This window comes from Poeciliopsis prolifica, unplaced genomic scaffold (assembly GCF_027474105.1).
Source record: "Poeciliopsis prolifica strain line A6 unplaced genomic scaffold, Auburn_PproV2 SCAFFOLD007, whole genome shotgun sequence".
Lineage (NCBI taxonomy): Eukaryota > Metazoa > Chordata > Actinopteri > Cyprinodontiformes > Poeciliidae > Poeciliopsis > Poeciliopsis prolifica.
The window spans coordinates 15,303,357-15,327,262 of NW_026562382.1; the positions used below are offsets into that span (position 1 = coordinate 15,303,357).

The window sequence follows — 23,906 nt, forward strand, 5'->3', positions numbered from 1 at the left end:
CACATTTAAAAGAAACAAAATAAGAAGAATGGGCCTCGTTGAGGCTTCTGTTCCAGATAGAAAGGAAGTGACGTACACATCTGTCGATAGCGTTCACTACTGATTTCTGAACACTGAAATACTGCTCTAGTTCACATTTACATAAAGTAAGACTTTGATAAGCCACATTTGCAGGAACAGTATAGCTATTTCGGGGTGTTTGTGTGGCCTGTGAGGGGTGTGGACCGGACAGGAGATGTCATCATTCGACTTGGGCTTCATATATTTATGGGCTGGCCAGCACCCGTTCTATTTATATCCAACTAGAGGAAGTCCCAGGGGACCTGCAGCTCCAGGCAGGGTCTTATGGGTGCCTTGCCCAAAGATAACTCTTATGTAGTGGGAAAATGGATGGATGGATATTTACATGCAGGCAGTTTTAGGCTACACTGGTAATGTTCACAGGACCCAAATATATACACGACCAACCAGGTGCATGTTCATGAAGATGTGCTCATGGAAAGATTCAAACTGACTTTTTTTTCTTTTTAAAAAAAGTTTGTTTTTTGAGTTATGTTAGTCCACTATCAATGAAAATTGATGTCAACTTTTAAAAAGAATATGCCATCTTACTGAGAAGCTCACAACGCAGGAATTCACACCAATAATATTCATCGGGAGGATGTTGACAAGCGCAGCATGTCTGACTGAATATTGAACCAATCTGCCAAACAACAGCCTTTATTTCACTATTGTTTGGCAGAAAATCTTGGAGCTTAACTCAACATACTGACTAATTGTAAGTGCAAAATTATTTGACCTTTATGAAAGATTTGCTGGAGATGTTCCTCCATAACTTAATGGTCTTAAATAATTTAATTGTTTCAGAAAATGATGACATACAAGATCAAATTCTGTAGAATCCACAAAGGGAGTAAGACTGTCTTCCCTTCTCGTAAGCTATCATGTGCGTTCCTAAAGTTGAAAAGAAAATGTTCATATTTGTACAATTTCAAACCAAAAATTAAATAGAGCAATCTCAAGAAAATTGCTACGCAACAAAGATAACTTACAATTATGTAAAAAAATAATAAAAAATAAGTTAAATCTTGACTTGTATCTGAAAATGTCATTATCTTCACAGCTACTGTTAATGAATTTTAAACATACTATTAATTCCTGTGACCTATAGTTTCAATAGCTAAGGCAAAGACTAAGCAAATAAGTATTGCAATGAGTTTGCTAATGACTAATGATTCACTTCATTAGTGAAGTTTCTTTTTGAAAAATAGTAATATCCTGTCAGTGTTATGTGGAAAGTTCAAAAAGTAAATTTTTGAGATCAGACTCTAAAGCTAGTAATTAATGTAAGACATTGGCATAAAGATCTCAATGGTCAATGCTGTTTCCTTGCACTTTTGCGGTGTTATAAGTAGAGAAGACCAACTATGCAGGTTATGATTTTAATTAAACACTCTTCTGCAGATTCTTTTTTTGTGACAGTTATTCATTGTGATTATGAGTAACATGAGAGCAATCCATGTCACAGAGTGGATCACCTGTGGTAGTTTGTATATACGTCTATTGCTCTTATAGAAAGCCACTACTGGGTATCTGTTCTCAAATTACCCCAGGAAGCTCAATGTCTTCCATACTGCAGCTTTCTAGCTCCAAATCAGAAGTGATCTCTATCCTTTCAGGTCACAGCAGCTTACAGTCACTTTCTCTCTGTAGCGAAGTTTACTTTATAAGTAGAAGTAATCTTATCCTGGTGTCTATCATGGCTTAATATAAGAAATTTGGTCTTTTTCCAAATAACTGAATAACTAAGCTGGTTATCTGACCACAGTAGTCTAATGGTATCCATTACCAGCACTGGCAGGGTCAACTGGTCCTGCAGCCGACCAGTGATGCAGACAGGGCACAGACCTGTCATCAGTTGGGGAGAAAGAGACGCAGAGATGCTGGAACAACCAGCCGACACAGGAAATATTAAACTTGTATTACAGAGAGGCTGTGGCTGGAGGATAAAACAATCAGCATGAAGTCTGTTCTTTCTACACTGGACAGGACAGTCAATCAATAGAATAATCTGTTGCAATTTCATATAGATCAATGTCCATTTTCTCCACCTAATCTCATGCTGCTCTAACACAGCATGAGTCATTAAAAGCTCTCAGTTGTGTTCCAAAGAAATCGTTCAGTTTCTGGTTAAATCTGTGCTACATAAATATCCTCTGTTGCTCATGCTTTATGTTTTTTTATTATTAAGAATGCCTCTGTAAGAAGACTAAATGTAAAAAAAAAAAAATAAAAAAAAATAAAACTTGTTGACAAAAGGTTTGGTTCTAAAATGTAATTTAACTGTTCAATAATCAAGAACATGAAAACTGCATTGCAAATAATTATTCATATCATCTATGGCTGGTTTTAAATTGTAAATTTCTCAGTTTTAGATTATATTGATCTTGTTTTTTAATCAATCCTCTGAAGGTCACTTCAGATCTTTCATATGTTCATTTTGTTCTTTTTAGACTATGATTGGATCCCTTTTTCTGCTCTGTATATATATATATATATATATATATATATATATATATATTCCCTTCTCACCCACCGTGGGTGGTTCTTATCCTCTGAGCTCGGGTACTCTATATTTTGTTATATAGAAAACTTAGGGAGAAGATATTTCTATATCCCTATAACTCTTGTTTATAATCTCAGCTTTTCAGTTCCCATAATCTATCCCCATAAATTAAAATGGCCTGTTAATATGTTAATGCATTCTGGGACACAACAGAGGTTTCTACTCCATTATGCAGTTTGTCTGTTCGCCATCCTGCATATGTCAAGTGTTTGGTTGAGGAACAGTGAGAACATTCAAAATATTGTCTTGGAAAAGTGCTTTAATATCAGAATATGTTCTTTATAGACAATCAATATGTGTACATTTATTTTTTATACCTAGCATAAAATAATTTACACAGACCATATCATGCTTGCATGTAGCACACACCTGGGGAGTCTGGACAAGTGAACTTGGAAATATTTATTTTATGAACCATTGTTTTGATGAAAGATGGACAAGTAAAATATTTTATAAATGCTGACATTGAAAATACTTTTTGATGGATTAGGGTTTGTTTTAGAAATGCCTTAGGCTAAGATCGCTACATAATTTTTAAGATTTTCACTACCATTCAAGAAGACTATATTAGAAGAAATGAGAGTAGAAGCAAACACCAAATTCTGGCCAAAAGGGCCCTTAATACTACACTTCAGATATTGGATCTGAATTAGGATGTTTCCTCACAGTCTAAGGAATGTCCCTATGTATGGGAAGATTCTGTATCATGACCATCAGTTTTAACCTTTTCGTGGAGAGGGAAACGAAAAGCTTATGAGCAGCATGAAACAATGCATGTCAGGGCTTCTTTGTGCAGTGTTGTGCGTCATGAACGATGCCATTTCATGCAGAAAGTTTAATCTGGTGCAGAACTCGCATATCTCAGTGCAGTCAAATCCTGCATAAAATTAAAAACCGATAAGTTTTTCCAGAGATGCTTTTAAAGTCAATACTTATTGCTCTGGAGCGCCGATGTTTTCTTGTTTAGTTTGCCGTGACTGTTGAACAACTGTATTGTAAAGTCTATGTTTCTCTGATTGTTCCTTCTCCCTCCCTCACATATCTAAATAGATTTACTTTTGATGACAAATATTATACAAATGTTACATTTGTTCTGCAACCTGTAAATATTCCTTTGGTCAACCTGGCTGTATTTTGAAGTGTATGCACTTGACCACAGTTAAGTCCAGTCCACACAAAATGGGTTGAGCTATATCTGCTGCTACGCAGCTCCTCAACACTAAAACTAAGACTCAGATCTACTGCCATTATCGTAATGAACCACATAAATCTCACAATAGAAGTTTTGTGCATGCTCAAACTAGCGATGCTGCTATTGTGCGAAATGAATAGCGAACTGAGTCCTTGATGCACTAGAGAAGGCCTCTCCAAGTCCTTTCAGAAACCAACACTACTCCTTTATTTGCAAACGATTCTTTGGTCAGCCACAAAGCTTAAGATTCTGCTGTCTGTTATCGATGGAGGCGCACAAAGTTTTCTTGTTATCACCCAAGAGTAGGTCGTTGAATAATCTGTCAAACAGGTGCAATCAGAGGTGATCACTGATTTCTTAGAGAAAATTTTCCATCTTCCTTTAACAGAAATAGAGCCATTTTTGTATGGAAACAAGTTTCTTGAGCTTCTTTTTTTTTATAAAGTAGTTCATTCACCATAATAATGCTTATGTAGATTTCTTTGGAAATGCCATCACTAATAATCATGTGTTAGTATAACGAGCCTCAGAGGTCTACTTAAAAAGCTGTAAGTGGAAATTCATGACAAACTGACACATACGATCATTTTCAAGACAAAAATACACATTGATTTGTTGGGGGAAAAAAAGAGTTGGTATTGATCTCGTGTGAATATCAATGTTATTTTCTTTTAAAAGCAATCAAGCCTGACCTGAAAACATATTATTTTCAATGCCTACCTCATGTTGCCTTACACCTACATATAATTAGGACATCCTGGAGGTGTAATGTCACATATACCGTGTACTTGGCTTGTTTGACAAGGTGAATAGATGGGCCTCATTTAATATTTATGCTTTTTGAAAATATGTTGCGGTTTTAGTCTCCTGGTTATTCCCTAATGTTGCCACAAGTGAGCGCGGAAAACATTTCTATCAGTTCACTGGATATGCTGGCATCTAACCGAGAGTAAATTCAAGAAGTCATGTCTTCTACTTTTCACTGTAAATGACTTTTCTTGAGGAGAAATGCTTTCCTCTTGAATTATTAAAATCTTCTGTCCTTGAGAGCCAGGAAAAAATATTGACAAGGTTGGTGATATTTTCCAGACCAGAACTGCATTGTCTTCTTTTTATAAACTGTCCAAAAAGTTTAACTTCACCCAGAAATGGCATAATGCTTTTGCAAAAACCCAAAAAAATATATTGGGTGATAAAAAGCATCTTTCTTTTCCATATCCATATTAAAAACCAAAGAAACATGACACTTAACTGTCTTGTGAATTGAACACTGATTATCACTTGACCTTTTGCACCTGTTTGGGAGGTGGAGTATATTAGAAACCAAGGGAACAGGTTTTTCTTCAAGGGCCGTCTGGTGATGCCAGACAACTGAGTCAGAGATTTTCCTCTCCTGCTGTTCTTGTGGGTTGCTCCCAGTCTGCAGGGGTCTGTAAATATCAAACAGGGTCTTAGGAAGATAGGAAGTCAAGGTTGGAGGTCTATTACACCAGATGCTGGTTCTGATGGAAATCTGTCAAAATACACAGTGCATCACATTTTTTGCATATGTAACTGGATAGCCACACAGCAAGCAAGGGGCCCATGTATGCATATTTTTTATATTTTCAGTTCAGTCTGTAATGCTTCTAAAAACAGCCCAAGAGCTTAAAATAAAACAAAAAACAATACGTTGATGGTTTTTGGTGTCTGGAAAATGAACCATTTCAAGAACCTGCTGATTGCTGAGTAACATTGTGCCATTACTTCGTAAACCCAGCAAAGCCTAGCCTGTCAACTAGCAACCCAAGTGGAGCTCCCGCGTCTTTGGTCAGCTGGGTTCACCATTGGATGCACTGTACAATGGCTGCTGGAAAAGCAAGTGTTTGGTTGTTGTCTTACTATTCGGAAGCCACTTGATGCATTCTTGTTGGTTGTGCAGGAGGATCCACTTCTGCTTTTCAAAGATGTGCAGTTGTACAATTGCGAATCCATTTTCACATGTGAGTGTAAACACTGAGCTGTGGAGTGTGGTCAACTGCAGCTTATTTGGACTGAGATCACAAGAGGCCTTAAAATGTCTCGTTCTTTGAGGAGCACAAAGTAGGTTCCTTTCAGAATGGTCAGATTAGAATCTTCTTACCTAAGAGTGAGTTTGTGCAGAAAAAGAGTAATAAACATGTTTTTCATAGACCAAGTACCGAAGCCCAAACTTTTCAAGGAAACATAATAGTCCATCTTCAAGGGATCTCCTCCTAACCTTTTGGTGCCTGATACCAAAGCATATCTGCAGTGAAATCCATGCCATGATGGGTCACTGCAGTTTTGGCCATAAATTAAGACTTAACAGTTGATTTGGCAGGTTGTCATAATGTTTCTAACTGTAAACATTGGTATGATAAGATACACAGTATGACACAACAGGGCTAATTCAGATGCAACTATATTATTTTATTGCACTAACAGGCAGCACAGGAAGAGATTGTTGCTGTGGAAAGCAGAGGTGGGAATAGATTTCTGACAGGAATCTGATTTCTGATTTTGTCCCCAAAATATGTCACACATGACAAAAATTTTTGCTCCCAGTGTAAGTGCTGCCAGCCTTCTTTATATTGATCCAAAAATCAAATTTTTGTCCTTATAAAAATGTCAGCATTAACACATTCATGACTGCTATTTCAATTTCGCTGCACATCGATGTCTTTTTCTGGGCTGTCAGATTGCTTACCGTCTTGTCTTTCGCTCTTTGTTTTCTGTTTCAGTGGTGTTGCTGGATACAACGTCTGTGCTTGGAGAGCTGGGATGGAAGACGTATCCAATAAATGGGGTAAGAACAGCGCCTCTGTTTGCTTTTGGTCTTACTGTACAGTTTGCCTAGTTCAAAACACAGCCACTGCAACTTTAATGAGATCACTTATAGTGATGTGAACTGTCTTTGTGGCCTCTTTCATTTATTCCTTCCTCTTGCATCAGGGTCTTCTTTTCTCATGGGAAACGCTGTAACTCAGAGGTAGATAATGAATTGTTGTCCCTTAGGAAGTTTCTTATTTGTTGTTCTGTTTCTCACCTATGAAGGTCTGTCATTGGCCTCAATTAATCTCCAAGTGTTTTTTTCAGTCTTTAAATGTTGCCTATTAATAGAGCACCATTTAAAATACTTTTGAAATGTGGTGTCATTAAACATTTGAAATCACTTATAATAAGACAAATGTAAATCTCACCGTCATTTCTCCTTTTATCATCATTTAAAAGGACGTTGTAGTTGGAAAAGTATGCTCTTCAATCTTGCTTTGAATGTATCGTTATCTATTTTTTCTCAGTTAGCTCTAACCCCCCAACATAATTCCCTTTATAGCTCTAAAAATAAGTGCCTGTGGCTCCCAAGGACAATATGCTATTGCCACTGATAGGAAGTATCACCACTGATTGGAAGCTGCAAAGCAGATGCCAGCTTTGGTATTTCAGGTGGTTTGCCAGTCAGTGTTCTCCAAGTGCTTTCAAATGATTTGTACCCTGGTTGTCACTGTTTCCTTGCCTTACCAATGACCTAAAATACATACAAACAATTTATTTTATCTGTAAGACTTATGTCTTGTCAACCATCACCTCAGAGATCTTTATGAGGCAACACAATGGTAACAAAAAACATCTCGGGCATCAGGTTTAAAGGAGATACATTTATACCCAAGACCCAGAGTCTTGGGTTTCAATTCATTATGGAATGTCACTTGTTGGCACATATTTGACTTTGACAGAAAATATGTTCATGTTCCAAGAATAAAATAAAATAAAAATAACTTGACTCATCAAGCCACACCATAATGATTACATGTTAAGACACTGTTTGACATTTGTGGAATACTTTCTCCAAAATAGATTGTTTTTACTATTATCCAAGTTATTGCTGAAATCTGATTCTGCCTCATTGTGTTGTATGAGCTGGATGTATTGGCAGACCTTTAATAAAAAGCCTAGGTTTTTATTGTACATTTTTTAACTATATAGAAACTAATTCATAGACTCATTCTAATCTAGACATTTTTAATGAACTTTTGGGTTTTTTCCCCTCAACATTAATTTAAAATAAAGAGAAAATTTTAAAAAAAATTACAAATTGATTATACTTTTGAAATGTGGGAGAAACTATGAGCATAATTATTTTTTGGTGATGAGCACAACTCTTGCCTTTGACTGGAAATGATCATATGCTGAGATGATCTCCACCTTTCTGCCCTAGAACTTTCTGTGTTTCTGCATCCCTTTCCTCATGGCCCTCAGTGGCCCATATCAGGGTTATAGATGTGATTACATCATGTAGGTCGTGGTGACAGCCGCCCACAGCGGCATGGAAAGGAGAGAGAAAGAGGCAACTGCCTCCATGATTAAGCTGTCAGTCGTCTCCTCTCCTCACTCATCCTCAATCCTCCAACTTACTATTAATATTTAAGCCATCGAGGTGAGAGGGCCTGGGGGAAGGTGTGCAGATCCGGAGTGGTAAAATAGTTCAAAATCCCCATCACTAACTGGGAGCCAGTAGGAGTAAGTCAATCTCCAACATATTAGACACAGCCCCGGTATCAGTCCAATACAGCAGCCTACCTATCTGACACATACAGTTGTTGTAGTTTTGGAAACACACTGCTGTCAGTCTGTCCTGCCTAGAGCACAGCTTTAAAGGATTTCATAAGCAGTAACTTCTTTATTATGATGTCCTGATGATGGCTGTGAGAAATTATAGATGGTCATATAATGTCGAATTCAAGGTGAAGTAAAGGTGTGCAGCTGCGGAGGAGTTTGATCGGATAACAGTAACTTTTTACAGCAGAAGTGTAGAATTGTCAGTGATGAACTGCCATTGAGTTTCCTTCAAAAGCATCAATACCACTTAAACTTCTTCAACGTTTGTCACATTGCGCATACAAATTTCTGGTGGAATTTATCCACTAAATAGTGGATAATTGTGAAGCTTAAAAAAAAACTTGCATAGTTTCTTGGAAAAAATGTGAAATATGTGTCATTTAGCCTTCCGTATTCCATGCTTTGTAGAAATACCTCGAGTTTCTGTCTGGACTTTGAATAGACCATTTTAGGACTCTCTAATGTTTTGTAAAAGGCTTTTCTACCTTTCCTGAACAAATGCATCACCATCTTTCATAATGGGTATAGTGTGTTGAGTGATGAATAATGCTTTCCACCGTCCTGAATTTTATTTGTAGGCCAAAGTTTAATTTTGGTCTCATATGGCCAGAGTACATTCTTTCATGTGTTTCGATGACGTTAAATTTTCTGCTTTGATGTGTTTTGATTGGAAAAAAGTATATATTTATATCTATAGTCACAGTACGAGCACAGGGTAAAAGCAAGAAAAGCAATTAAACTAAAATAATAATTTAATGTTCAACCATGGCAATTGTTTGTATGATCTTGCAACCTATTCACGCCTCCTGTTTGTTGATAGCTGGCACGTTCCATCAAAACCTGTGACTCTGAACTGGTTAAACAATATGGATTAAAGAAAAGCAAAAACAAAAAACAAAACTGCGTGTTAGCCTTTTCTTTTTCTGCTTCTCTTTGGTGCTGGTTTTGCAAGAAGTTGTGGATAAGACAGTTTTGAAAAGATTTATGAGCAATTCTGAATTGTAAATTCTTGACTTCAGGCAGATTTGTGTGCAATTATCACACTTGTCTCAGAAAACTTTTAATTAAAGTGAAAATTGCATTGGAAAGTCTGAAGCGTTTCGGTTAATTATTGTGATTGGTGTCCCACCATCCGCACATTGTGTGTCTCTGTAGCGCCACATCTTAGACATCAGAAGCAAACTGAAACGCCGTGAGCAGACGTTTACTCGCTGCAAACAAAATCAAACAGTTTTTGCTTGGCTGTATTTTGGCCAAGGTGCCCTTTCTCGGTCTCATTCCTGCTTTGCTAAGATAGTAAATAGACCTGTTTCAACTATCCGCAAGGGAAACCAACCAAAGTGGCTCACTTGTTAATGACTTGAATGTGAGCATTTCCTCTGAGTTGGTAAACACATTCAACCTCAAAGGCTCTAACTATTAAATCTGTGCATATTGAACAGAAATCTCACTCAAGGCTATTGAAATCTATTCTCGAAGAACTTGATAAGCATGGAGAGGAGAAGACAAAAGGAAGGCATTCTGATTTATTATTGGCTAATGTTTTGGTAGATTTTTAAGTGGCAAAGATCTCTGCTTTTATGGTGTTTTGTGCTACCAGTTTTATAATTAGTAAATAGTTATGAAGCACAAGGTATCAGGGAGTGAACAAAAGACAAAAAGGATGAGAATAGGAAGAATGCTGCTTTGGTGGATGCATGCAGCCACAATAAGCTTCAGTCAGTGGGCAAATACAGTGCTGAAATATGCATGAGTCCTTTTCCCAGTGGTGAGTGGTGGTGTGGGAAGGGGAGTGAAGCAGTGAATGGAGCAGCTTATTTATTAAATTACATAAAAAGGCTTTAAGGGATTAGGAATGCCTAATGTTGCCTTTTGTTTTCGCTAATGCACACTGAGAAAAACAGGTTGGAGCCCAGAAAAAGGGTTGTCCATCATGAAAGCAGGGGGTAATCCTATTTTCATTTATTGTTTGAGATTTCAAGCAGTCGATAAATTCATCCCCCACAAAAAAAAAAAAAAATACCCAGAGGCCACTTTGCAACAAGGAAAAATGTCTCATGATTATGTGTGAAGAATGTGCATTCTGTATTGCATTGTGGAGCAGTGTATAACGTGCTGTCACACCGTTTTCTAGATTGCAAATATAGAAATTTATTACATTCTGCATATTGGAAAAACAAGCAGATTATATGGAACATCAGTTCTGTCATGTTTTAAAGCTTCTGTGTAACTTTTAAAGTGCTCCCTGTTGGAATAGTGCATATGGATTAGAATGAAGACTGTGCAGCCAAATGAGTAGTGTATTTGCCTACAAATGTCAGAGTAAAGCATAGAAATAATTAATACAATTTTAGTCGGATTAATTATCTCATCTCGTGAGTCAAGGCACCTTGACTTGTTTTTAGACATCCAGCATCCTGAAAATCCTTAATTGAACTTTGTAGCTTGTTAAAGAATAGTTGAAAAGTTTCATATTGGTTGTTTTATGCTAAATTGTCACAGTCCCAGTCATTTCAAGGACATTCCAGTGCCCTGTGTATTTACAGATTACAATTTGCATGGTTTTTATGTAGAAGATGATTTTAAAACACAGAAAAGACAAAGATCGGCATGACAAAAAAAGGCAGAGATTTATTAATATTGCAATGGGTCATTCACCCTGAAATATTTTAAACTAATTTGTATTTTGAGTGGTCTTTTTTTCTTTTTTTTTTTTTTTTTTATAGCTGGGCATAAAATAAATTGTAAATAAACATAGAAAATGAGAAATGGATCTGAAGAGAAAAGATGAACAGAGCCAAAATACAATGGAAACAGAAACTGAGACATCCAAAACATCATCTTAAACATGCCTGCAGGGTGTGAACACCATCTCAAGCCTCCGTACTTTCCCTTAGTCCTAATCCTTAATCTTTTTATTACGATATTTAACCACAGTAATTGATTGCGGCTGCTTGACCTAAAGCTTATCTCAAAGCACTTCCTCCCTCCCTAATACTATTAGCCTTGAGAGTGAGACTGAACAACAGGGAGAAGAGGAGGGAAGAAAATCTGTATGTCAATGTCCTTCATAGCTCAGATAAACTTCTTTAATGTCTGCTGACGAGTGGTGGCCAGCAGCTTTGCGAGAGAGATAAAAAAAGGAGGGAATAATCCGGAATCATTCCACCTCTCCCCATGGAGGCTCTAATATAAAAAAGGTATGATGATTTAGCACACCAGTGTTCATCTCAGGGACCTCTGCCATAACCAGGCTTAAGCAGTGCTGGGGGATCCCTTAATTGGCTTGTTTCTTGTCAGGGACACGCTGAGGCCAAAATCTAATGCGCTCCACTCGGCATCTTGCTGACAGCAGAACATATCCTGACAGCTTTTTGGGCTAACTCTCACCGTGTGATGAATACAGCGAGTCGAGTTAAAGAACGAGTGGGAGGGAGGGACAGCATGGATGCAAATGGAGGGAGCGAAACGGAGGGAGGGAAGACTGACGAGAATATTAGTGCCAAGCTGAATGCAAGCGTTGAATATATGAATATAGAAGGTGGGGGCAAGCAGGAAGAGAATATGAAATATGTGTACTGTAAGGCGAGCTGAGCTTACACAATAAGCATGTTTCTTTTTAACACTAAAATAGCTGAGGAATTACAAACAGGTGAATAGGAAAATTTAAAGGTTAACTATTCCCATACTTTTGAGCCACCAATAAAAAAAATATACATTAAAAATAAAGAAACACAACTAACACATCACTTTAAATCACACTTTTTAACAGAAACTCACAGTTCAGCTGTTAAATCCAGATATGGTTTTCCATACTATAACACTGTATGTCAGTCTAAGGATGTAAACGCATATTTCTTATACAGACAGGATGTCTAGCTTCTTCTTATTGACATTTGTGAGCATAAAGTTCAGCTGTTAAAGAATGTTTTCTGTAATGGCAGTTATTACTTTTTATGTATCTGCTGATGTCCACAGATCCTACTCACTCAATACCCCCCATGGTTCGGTGCAAGTTGCTGTTTGTGTAGCTTTAGCTCGATAATGCTTTTTGAGGCCAAAACCCAGACAGCAGAGACTGACTGAATGGACAGACAGTATTTAAATTCTGCTCTAACAGCTTCATCATAGAGGAGAACCCTCACAAGTAAAGCACAGACTGATTATTTTTGGGGGAAAAAACTGAGAATTGCAGAATATTGCATAGCTTCCCACTTATAAATATTCTTCTGGTAGTGCTGATGCTTGCGCATATTAGAGAAACTGTGCTGATCAGAGCTGAAAGTACAGCTGACCTGAATCTGGCCAGAATTGAACTTTGAAATTACATTTTCTTGCACTTGGTCATTCACTGCTGTGGTAAATTTTCTTTCATTCCTGGCAACCTGGTTTTGAACAGTTTATTCTGTTTTGAACATAAAAATTACTTGTACAAATTTTAAAACAAAGCTTTTGCAAACATTACAAAAACCAATACCAAAAAAACAAAGGTTGTGATATGTATCACTTATTTGCATGATTCTTTAAAAAAAGAAACTGTTTCAACAAATCTATTTTCTGAAGATTTTGAGGAAACATTTCTTCTTGAGACTTATGACTTCTTTTGCTGCCAAAGTTAAACTATCCTGTATATTTATGTTTTGGTAGACAGGAAGTTTCATCCCTAATGCTTTGGTTTTCTAACATGGTCACCAAGAAATATCTTATTTTTCATGTAGGGCTAAAGGTCACATGGGAGACGGACGCTGGATTAATATATCGTTGGAGTTATTTCCTAGTTCATTTTTACAGTTTCTTAATTTAGACTTAGCTGTGTCTGATTCCTGCATAACTACTTTTTAAATCTTGTCGTACTTCTTAAATACTAATACTCTCCACTGTCCCTGAGCATACAACAAAAAAAGGTTTAAACTCTTTACAGAAAGAAAGGACATGTAGTTGTTCCAGTCTGAATAAAAAAAAAAATGTCTTCCCTCAATACTTCCCTTTTTACGAGCAATCATGCAGAGTTTCATCTTGGCCTGCAGTGTTTGCCTCTGGATTTTCTGTCTCTACTTCCCTCCCGGCTGACATTTGTCTACAGTAGAAAATTGTCTTTCTTTTCTCTCTGTAAAGTCCAGAACATCTGCGTATTTTAAAATTGGTTACTGTAAAACTATAAAAGATGTTGATAAATATTTGACTGCAATAAATCTAGACCCAAGTGACTAATTTTGGCTCCATAAATGAACGGCACTCAGCCACTTGGGAACCTCTGTTTTAGAGATTAAAATTCAGAGTTTTTCATATAGCACATCAGGGCAGGAAATGGAGGCTGTAATTGCAGGTTAGCACTGGTCACCTCACAGCTCTGCTTTCTTTTGAGGTGTATGAAAGAAGACTCCTCTTTATTAGCAGCTGAACAGTTCCTGAATTTCCAGTAGAAGCGATTATCATTTCCGACTGTGATTGGAAGAATTACATAAAACATGCGACTGAAATCACCTAATTAGGCATTTGTACAAATATTTATCTAGTCTAAATTAATCAATCAGATGGTTATGCTTAATCTTTGAAAGCTTATACCTTCACCAGTTATTGTCAAGCTGGTGCTTTGTTCAAAAAATATTCTTATTCACCAAGAATCTGCATCGTAAATTGTTATAAAAACACATATTGCCACAAAAACCGCAGTTTATATGTTACATATTTGCAGCAGGGTCTTTTCATATTTATGTTTCACATGCGCAAAACCCAAACTGCATTGAAAGAACACTCTTCTACATTCAAAAAGTCCAAATATCTGCACAGGCAGCTAATCTGTTGTGCACTTAAAGAACAGTTCTGTGGCCTATTTAGAGGGAACTCATCCAAGGTCACGGTGCTTAATCTCTAGTAGGCTGTTTACTCCTGTCTGTTTCACTTGACTTGCATCAGAAAATATAGTGCAGTGACAATGACACATTTCAGCCGTGTTTACACCGGATCCTCTAATCGGCTGCTTTCTTGCTGCAGTGGCCACTAGCTGATTGAAACTTTAGAAAAATACATGTTGGTACTGTCAGTAGCTATGACTATTGTATAGAAAACAACTGATTCACAGAATATCAGTTTTGCACGTCAGCAGAACAAAAAACCTTTACAGATCTTAAAAATATAATTTACCAGAGCAGCTTTGGAAATTGTACTGTGCAATTTTAAATGTAAACAAATCTGGCTTAAATTTTCTTGCCAACAAAAATGAATGTGTATTAGCATTTGATGTTGCTCAGGGAGGAGACTTTTTCTGTCACCTCCTAAACATCTTTCTTTGTCTCCCAGATTATATGTATTTGATTGAAACAGGATTTTCCTTTGCAGCTGTCTATATAGTCCTGTAATAGCTTTGTGCCTAGCAGAGCAATCGCAGTGCTCCATCAAGCTCTGACACATCCATTTGTCACACTCTCTGTGGTCGGATAGAAAACCAAGGAAAGATGCACACATCCACACTGTTGTGCAGAGAAAACTGCATCACTCCATGAATTGTCTCTTAGTCCGTACTACAAATGGTCTTATCATATTTTGATGTCGCTTACAAAAATGAATCTTCACTGGTGATTGTGTTTGGACATGAACATGCTGTGACCCGCTGAAAGCCGTTGAAGAAAATGCAACGTGAAACTTTGAAATGAAAAAGGAAATGTTTAGAGCTCAGATGGACCTGCACCAAGCCTAAAACTGATATTCAGCTGGGCGGATGGAATCAGAAAAGAGACAAAATAAAACAGAAGGCACATTAGTTGATCTTTGTGCAATTTCTCTATTTTATCCAGATTATCAGGTCCTGTCATTTTTTTTATTTACCTAAAATTGTCAGGTGGTGAGTTTTTAATTTAACTTTGGTGACCAGGAGTGGACTTAATACATGATATTTCACTTGAACAAACTTCTTATTCTGAAACTTATCAATACAATCTTATTATATATTACTTTTTACATAAATATTTTTATGTAAACAATATATTTACTACATAAAGCAGGAACTACTCAATACAATACTACTTTCTTTTCCTGAGTTTACAACTTTTGGTCCAATTTGTTTGCTCCACTTTGGAAACTTATAAACTTTTTTCCTGCTGCTTTGATATTTTTGTGCTAAGTGTTCCTTTCAACTTGGCTAGCCTATTGTGCTGTCCCAGTTCAACATTTTCAATAATTTTGCTTAGAAAATACATTTTCTGATTCATGGAAAAGTTCTATATTTCTTTGCATTAACCATGAACCTCAATTAAATAGCTGGTGAAAGGCAGGAATCCTGGCACGTTGAAAATTGAAGTGATTTCCATATTTAAAAGGTCAGATGATTTGCTGTGAATTAAAAGCTTATCCATATTCACTATTGGAATAGACAAAGGTGGGCAGAGATCTTCCACAAGTCTCTAAATCACATTTTAGAGACTTCCTTTTCTTCGAGATGAATAGATTTGGGAATGGTGATCAGGAACGTTGTAGCACTGATGTATTTATAGGGATTAAAGTAACTTGCAAGAATGTATTAAAATGCTAAATGGCCACCGGCAGACTGAGAGAGGACACAGAATATGTGAAGTGTACTAGTTTAATACGAGTGGGGATCAAAGCTGTTTGCTTGGAACCACTTCGAGCTGACCTCTAGCTAATATTTGTACCTCTGATAACAGAATGGTTTATTTATGGCCGCAAGTTAGCACGCTATATGCAGAGATGCAAGTAAAAGTTTGTTTGTTTCTGACTGCAATTCCCATAACAATTATTTCTGAATCCAGCAACATTACTAATTACACTGTTAGCTAACAGTGTCCTGTCTAAATGATATTGACAAATATTTAATTGTTTTCCAGGGCTTAGAATGCATAATAAGTTATGTTTGCAAATAACAAGAACAATAGGATTTTGTGCAAATAAGGAAAGGTCCTGTAAATTTAGCAATATTGACCTGGCTACTGTTCGAGAAGTAGTGTTTATTTTCAAATATAAATTTGAAACACTGCTTTAGATTGGAAACTTTATCCCTGACCTTCAAGGCGTGTTCGTTTTTGTTGTCGTGTTATTTTGGAGTAAGATGGCATTGCAGGTGTGAAAGACGAAACTGTATCTTTGCAGAGATCAGTTTATTTAAAACTGATCAGTTTATTCTTCTCTCAACAAGCAGAGAATGGTGCAAGAGGAGACATCTAGATTAATTTTTAGACCCTCTCAGTCTTGAACTTCTGTCCTGTATGAGAACATTAATGGGGATTTTGGGGTCACAGAATGGCGCCCATTAGAGGGATATGGTTTCACTGGAGATGGGTGTTTAGTCTAGCCACGTCTGTAAACCCACTTAACATTTCATACAAGTTCTTTGGATCCCGAAAGCCATACCCTCACCACATGCTTTTTCTGTCGGTGTTTTTGCTGCCTTCACTGTCATAATTGATCGAGTAGGCCAGACAATCGCATCTCGTCTCCACTTATTTCCAGTCAGGCTTAAACAAGCCTGACTGGAAATAAGTGCAGACTGGAGTCTGATGGCCTTGCAAAGAGAAGATGGATGTCTCCTGCTGTTTCCATAAAGACGGGCAGGCAGGTGAGACACTTTGAGCTAAATTAAAACTCTGGGCAAACAGTAATTTCCTGTAGGAGAAGTTGATAAGCCTTGAAAGAGCTGACAAAATTCCTATCTCCATGCAGATTAACAAAGATTTGGCTTTTATTTTTAAATTAAACCAGCACAACACTTTCATGGGAAACTATTTTTTATACTGATTTTACTCTGCTGTAAAAGTATTTTCTCCCTTTTATTGTGTTTTTCTTATACTTGAATGGTTTCACATCATTGGGTTAGCTTTTCTTATAACAGAAGCAAGACCTATGAGGAGTGCAATCCTTCAAAAGATGATTTCATTCAAGGTATAAAAGCTTTTGAAACCAACCGTTTTTGAACATATTGTCAAATAAGTGAAATAGGTGACCGCATGAATATTTTCCCCTCTTAACAGTAGAAGGTAAAATTAAAGCACCAATACATAGGAAAGACCTAGTTTGAATTTGTAGAAGAAGCATTCAGCTAAAGCTACACAGAGATTTTGTTCCATCAAGGTGGATGTTTTGGAGAAGCCTAGTCAAAGTCCAGATCTCAGTCCAATTGAAAATCTGAAAGGAGAATGTTTGGCTATCAGTTTGTTACCCTAAAGTTAAATGTATACGTTAACACAGCAGCTTCCACAAATACGTTTGGAGCAGCCTAGTCAAAGTCTTAAATCAATTCTGTATAAAAATGGACCAAAACTTTTCCTTATCCTTGTAAAACATGGCTTGTTGACTCAATTGTTGCTGACTTGTGGCAAAACAAGTTTGTGGCGTTAGAGGGCAGTTATTTTTCACAATGAATCAGAAAGGTTTTGAAAGCTTTTTGAAAATGTTTTGATTTACTCAAATTATACATGTCTGATATTAAAATCAGTCTCATCTGAAACAATTGCCCAGTACAATCTCTTTCAGATAGTAAGCTAGAAAACAGAGATATTGCCTTTCCTTTTCTTTGTCTTTGTTACTGCAATATTATTTCCTCACCTCCATCTTCATGTCTTCCTCTCTTTTCTTTATATTATCTGGATTCTCTTTCTGCCTCTCCGACAGCATCGTCCTAACAAAGAGCAGCCGAGTGTGAAAGCAGGAAAGAAGCGATGTGTTTTGGGTGTGATTGACTGGCATCACGTTTGTCTGCAAAAAGAACAATGGTATAATTACCTAAATAATAAATTGTAAATCAAGTGAGATTTTTATTTGTTTCCTGTCCTTTTTGTTTTGAAGTAGTCATCAAATCAGCAACAGCAGGGCCTTGTTTGACCTCAGATTTGTAGACTCAATTAATTTATCAGAGGTGTGGAAATGATTTGAACCAGAAAATAAATTATTTTATGTTAATTTCCAAATGTACAATGTAGTGGAAAAGCAAAACAAAGCAATTTTTGTCAAATGAAATTAATTCCACGGTGTCTTTTATTATTGACTTTGCTCAAGCGTACATCCATCAATAGTACTTGATGGCAGCACATTACTGCAATATTATTCCACTTCAATCAATACAATAATGTTTCTGCAAAAAGGGTTGCTTGTGAGTCAAACCAATAATGCAGATTAAAATTTAATTGAATTTGGAATGAGAAGATAAAAACAGTAAAATGAGAAGGCAGTGACCTTTCCTATGGTTGAGAGATATGTCTTTATGCTCAGCTAAAACTGACACCAGTTAGGACCTTGCATGTACTGTGCTGATATTGAGAATACATACAAAACGGTGAGAGACATTTCTGTGTGCAGCAGTTCCAGCTTTTGCAACATTTATTCAATATTTCAATTTAATTCAATTCTAAAATACTTTGTTGACCCCAAAGGAAAATTAAATGTTGCTGTCTCCTTTAATTAAAGTTATTGCATATATAGTGAGTAGCATATTGTTTTAAAATAAACATAATGTTTATCAAAAAATTAGACATCACATTTTTTTACTTTCACTTTACAGCTGGGCCCTACCTTGTCTTTGCGAATCACATTCGAGCTCAATTAAACACAGTGAAGCTTGTAAATGCAGTGAATTGCAATGTGTCAAAAGATGACAAAGTTCAAGCCATCTGAATACTTTTGCAAGGTGCTGAATTTCTGTGTCTCATTGCAATTTTTCCACCTGGGCAACCCGTTCTTATCGAAGTCGTAGATGGCTTTACCCTCCCACTTCACCCGGTGGCACAGTCTGTGTATGTGTGTTCGCCATACCACTGTGTGCAGCCGTCACTGTGATCTCACATCAGTCAGAGGCTGCTGGGCCACACATTGACATTCCAGACTGCCTGCCTGCCACTCTGGCAAAAATAGATATGTAAAACGACAAGTTCCCTCCCCCTCAAGCTTTCCCACGCATAGTTTGTCTGAGCTGGTGGGGAGAAAAAGAGAGGTCTCTGGTCTGTGTCAGCTCGGATGAGAAACAGTCAGCAGAGTGTGTGGAGGAGAGTGACACATCACCGTTTAAGAAAATGAGATAGAGGAAGAGGTTGAAAGGAGACAGGGTTCATACCCTTAACCGTTGTTCGCTGTGATTGGAAGGCGTTTGTGTTTTTAATGACTGGCGTTGCTGTGTCAGGTTTAAGATTTTGTTTCCAATAGACTTTGGAAAAAGAATTGAATCAGTTTGAATGTATCTCTGATACATTCAAACTGATTCCTGGAAGGGTTTGTTCTATGTGACAAGGGGTCCAGAAAAATAAAAAAGTGAAATTACTCTTATTCATCCATCCATCTTCTTACACCCCCATCCCTCGTGGGGTCGGGAGGTGATCCTCTCCAGCTAACGTTCCAGGCGAGAGGCGGGGTCACCCTGGACAGGTCGCCAGTCTGTCGCAGGGCAACACAGAGACAGACAGGACAAAAAACACACACACTCACACCTAGGGAGAAATTAGAGAGACCAATCATCCTAACAGTCATGTTTTTTGGACTGTGGGAGGAAGCCGGCCAGAGTACCTGGAGAGAATCCACGCATGCAAAGGGAGAACATGCAAACGCCATGCAGAACACCCCGGAATCGAACCCAAGACCTTCTTGCTGCAGACATTTACCAACTGCACCACTGCGCAGCTCCAAGTATGCATATCATTTGTTGATTTACTGACTTGTACAGTAAACATAATTTTTAGTGCGACTCCAGTTCTGAAGATTTTTCATTTAACAACTTAATCTTTTTATACAAAATTAAATTATATTAAAATATGCAAATAAACTTTTACATTTCTTTTTAAAGTAAGAATTAGTTTTTGTCTGAAAATGTAATGTTTAAACAATAACATCCCTTTAGTGTGTGCTTGATCAAAAAAATACTTGTAACATTAACATGTAAAAATCTCAACCCTTTCTGCTTGACTTCACTTTAATACAGTATATGGATAATCTATTGATTATGTTTCTGATTAACCAATTAATAAATGGACAGAAAAAGGAGATTAGGAGGATATTCTTCTTCTGGAACTGGGTAAAACTAAAACCAGATAAAAAGTTTTAATGACGGAAAATAACTAATGAAGACAGTTATGTACAGTTATTTAAAATCTTCTTGGATGCGTTTACATTTTGAAAGTTTTGCAGACATTGAGTGACTGGCTCATTAATTTTACCCCTTTGAGACCTAAAGATATAAAGGGCATTAAAAATAAAATCTTTCATTACTATAGGACTTACATTTTCTTTCTCTTAAACCATTATGTGTTTCATTGTGTGCATTTTTGGAACTATTGTCATTCCTGCTTGCTCTGTTTTTAGCTTTGTATCCATAACAGAGTATTTATTGTATTCTCTCTTTCTCTTTTTGTCTCTCTCTCTCTATGATATTGTTAAAACACTAAAGGCACGTAAACCTGCTCATGTAATAGAAAGATGTTTTAGTTCAGCTCGGAGTTCAGAGGTCAGGCATAGCTTAATAACAGACTCACTGGTGATGTGGCAAAGCGACTCACTCAAGGACACTATCTGGTGGTTTTTGATATGGTTTGTGAATTAGAGCTGTCTTCTCTTCAGGGCCAGCCTTTGATTTTCTTTTGCTCCTTGACTTTACAAAATGAGACTTGTCAAAATACAAATTAGCTTTTTTTTCTTCTTTTCGATTGAAAGGTTAAAGGTAAATCTTTGCATCTATTATTGTCAGTCTTGATTGATTTACAACACAGGGAGAGTGATCTGTGGCTGATGTAACCGTATGATGGATTGGAACCTCCTTCAGAGGCCATAACTGTAATAGATTTTATACAGTACTAAATGGTATAAATGCATTACTGCAGCAGTTGGTGCTAAATTGAATATCAGACGCCTCAGACTTAATGTGGAGGAAAAGTAAAACATGTTTAACCTCCAAGCATGGTGCTTTAGCAGTTTCACAGTCTCCTTCTGATATACATTAATGTAACTATCGTATCATTTTTTTATTGTTGCTCTGACATTTATCTTCCACCATTCTGCTGTCTTTTTAGGGGGAAATATATGGAAGATGTGTGACTTTACAAGGCAAATTCATTTTGTATAGATGTGATGTATTATGTGGGAATCAATAAAACCTTGATGGATAGTGCTTAGCATCACATGGTGTGAAGTAGATGTCGAATTGCTTCCTTTTCGTTCTCCAGTTTCTCTTTTCTGTAATTTACCAACCAGGCTGCTTTAGGATGTTTCAAAAGATTGCATTTCTAAAGAATATGAAACTGCTATCTGCTGGTTCTTAAAAACCCCCAGTGTTCAAACATACTTTTTTTTTTCCTCAACTCAGAGTGATATGAGGAGATGGCCCACGGTGACACAGAAGGCTGTGAGTATAATAACATAAGCTGTAAGTGAGCTGCTTTGTGCACTTTTCTCCAGCTGAAGTGCTGTGATAGTTTATTCAGTTGGCTGAAGCTTCTCATGTTGCCTGGAGAAGTATAGCTTGTTCAAACAAAAGTTTTAAAGTAGCAGAAAACAGAAAGCAAAGGTTAGCCTGTTTGCAGTCACTGTGCAGACCCATACTAATGATGGAAAACCCTTGCTGTGGGGAGTCTGCATGCATGTCTTCATTTTTATTTTAAATTTTTTTATGAACAAATAAATCATGTTAGTGAGAAGGAAGAGTTTTTGTTTCAACTCTGTTGAACCTGCAGTCATATTTGTTTCAGGACAACCACAGCTTCCTAAAAAGGTTTTATTATTCATGTTTCTACCAGCTGACATTAATTTTCAGGTGCCCTTGCAACCTGACCACAGTGAACCCTAGAGGGAACACTTTATCTTAGTCTTCGAAGTGTTATGTTGACCTTTTGAAGTGGTCATCACACAAAAGAAACTAAATGACCCCCAAAGCGCAATCTAACAACAACTGTTGCAAGATTTGAGCTCTATTTTCAGTGCCCTTAAACCTCTTTGACTTGACTGACTTGACCAGCATGTCTGATAGCACCACTGGGATGACTGATGAGTCCTCTGGCTCCACCCTGTTTCTACCCATCTGCTATGATGGATGCAGGAACGAGAAAAGCACAGGGTCTTTGGATTTCATTTACTCAGTCCTGTTTACCTGCTGTTATTGATTTCAGGGTGTGTTGTTCATCTACTTAGGCTCTTGGAGTGGTAGAGAGCGTGTGGAAGGGAACTGTGGGTTTTGCTTGATTTTAATTTTTAAATTAATCACCAAGGGGGACGCAGACACACACGGTGATGTATTAGAATGGTCTAGTTTGGTGGGTAGGTCCCCTCACAGCAGGCTTGGATCATGATTGCAGCTGGCTGATATATTTGGAAATAGTCCTTTCCTCTTGAAGGAGACACATTATTTACTGATTTCATTTGCAAAGCTTTATTTGGGTGCACCAGTCTCAAAGATATTAAATCAAGACAGTACAAGTCGACAGGTTTTTTTTTTTTTTATTGTATAAAATAATATGGAACCACCATCCTTTAGCCTTGCCCCCAAGTTTAAAGTTCCTTCCAAATCAGATCTATTCAAGGTAAAGATATCTATTAAGTCGTGGGATGTGGCATAATGCCAGCATGCTGTTTGTCTTCCACACTATTTCTTCTCCACGCCTTTATTGGTGTTAGAATCAAGGGTGAAGGCTGTTTTCTGCTTCCTGAGCACTGACCTGTAGTGAAATGAAATCGTAGAGATGACGGTCCCATTTTTCACTGGCGTGTATTAGACAACCAAAGTCTTTGAGATGAAAGCGGATTTGATTGTCAAAAAAATTGCTACCTTAATTTCAGTAATTTGAGTGGAAATGTGCACCGATTTGTATCTTTTCAGAATGTTGATTATAGCAATTTCCCCCTGAAGGAGAAAACCTGAGAAGTATGTCTGCTTTCATTTCTATAGTAGAAAAATTTTTTGCTCATTTTTGCAAATTTAGCAAATGTAGCAGTATTTTAGATTTCTGTAACAATGGTTTGTTAAAAAGGATTTAATAACTCTCCTGGACCACAGAGGTTAGAAAATAAGACTAATCTAGTTAGAAAAGAATTGAAATTGACTTCTGCTTTCTTAAAAACAAAAAATTTAAAAAATATATATTTTATAGCAGCTTAGATTAACAGCGTTTTATAATTTGACTTTCCTTTTTTTGCCCATATTTGTTGGGGTTAGTGGTTACAGTTTGGTCAAGAGATTCAAAATACTTTAAGATAGCTTAAGCCATAAATTGTTTCAGTGTTATGTGTATAGTTATCGGCCTTTGTACATTTGAAATGATGTTGTACAAGTGTAAAATAGTAACATAAAACAGTTAAAACATAATAATCTTTAAAACCAAACAGAGCTTTTTAATTTACATGGGACAGAAATCTGTCAGTGTCCATTAGAAATAATACCTCTGTGTGAAACCTGTTTCTGATCAGAGTAACTGTTTAACGTAAAAATAATGTTATGAAAAGATAGTTGACCTGAAGTGAACACTATTTTCTAACATGAAACCTTCTCTGTTA

At 37.0% G+C, this 23,906-nt stretch overlaps 1 protein-coding gene across 1 annotated transcript in view; it reads left to right on the forward strand.

Moving 5' to 3' along the window:
- The window catches only part of LOC129361075 (ephrin type-A receptor 6-like), a 164,073-nt gene that overhangs the window by 7,370 nt on the left and 132,797 nt on the right, over nt 1-23,906 (forward strand). The window contains exon 2 of the mRNA XM_055031720.1: nt 6,560-6,624. Coding sequence (XP_054887695.1) covers nt 6,560-6,624 — 65 coding nt within the window. The remainder of the gene's footprint in view (nt 1-6,559; nt 6,625-23,906) is intronic.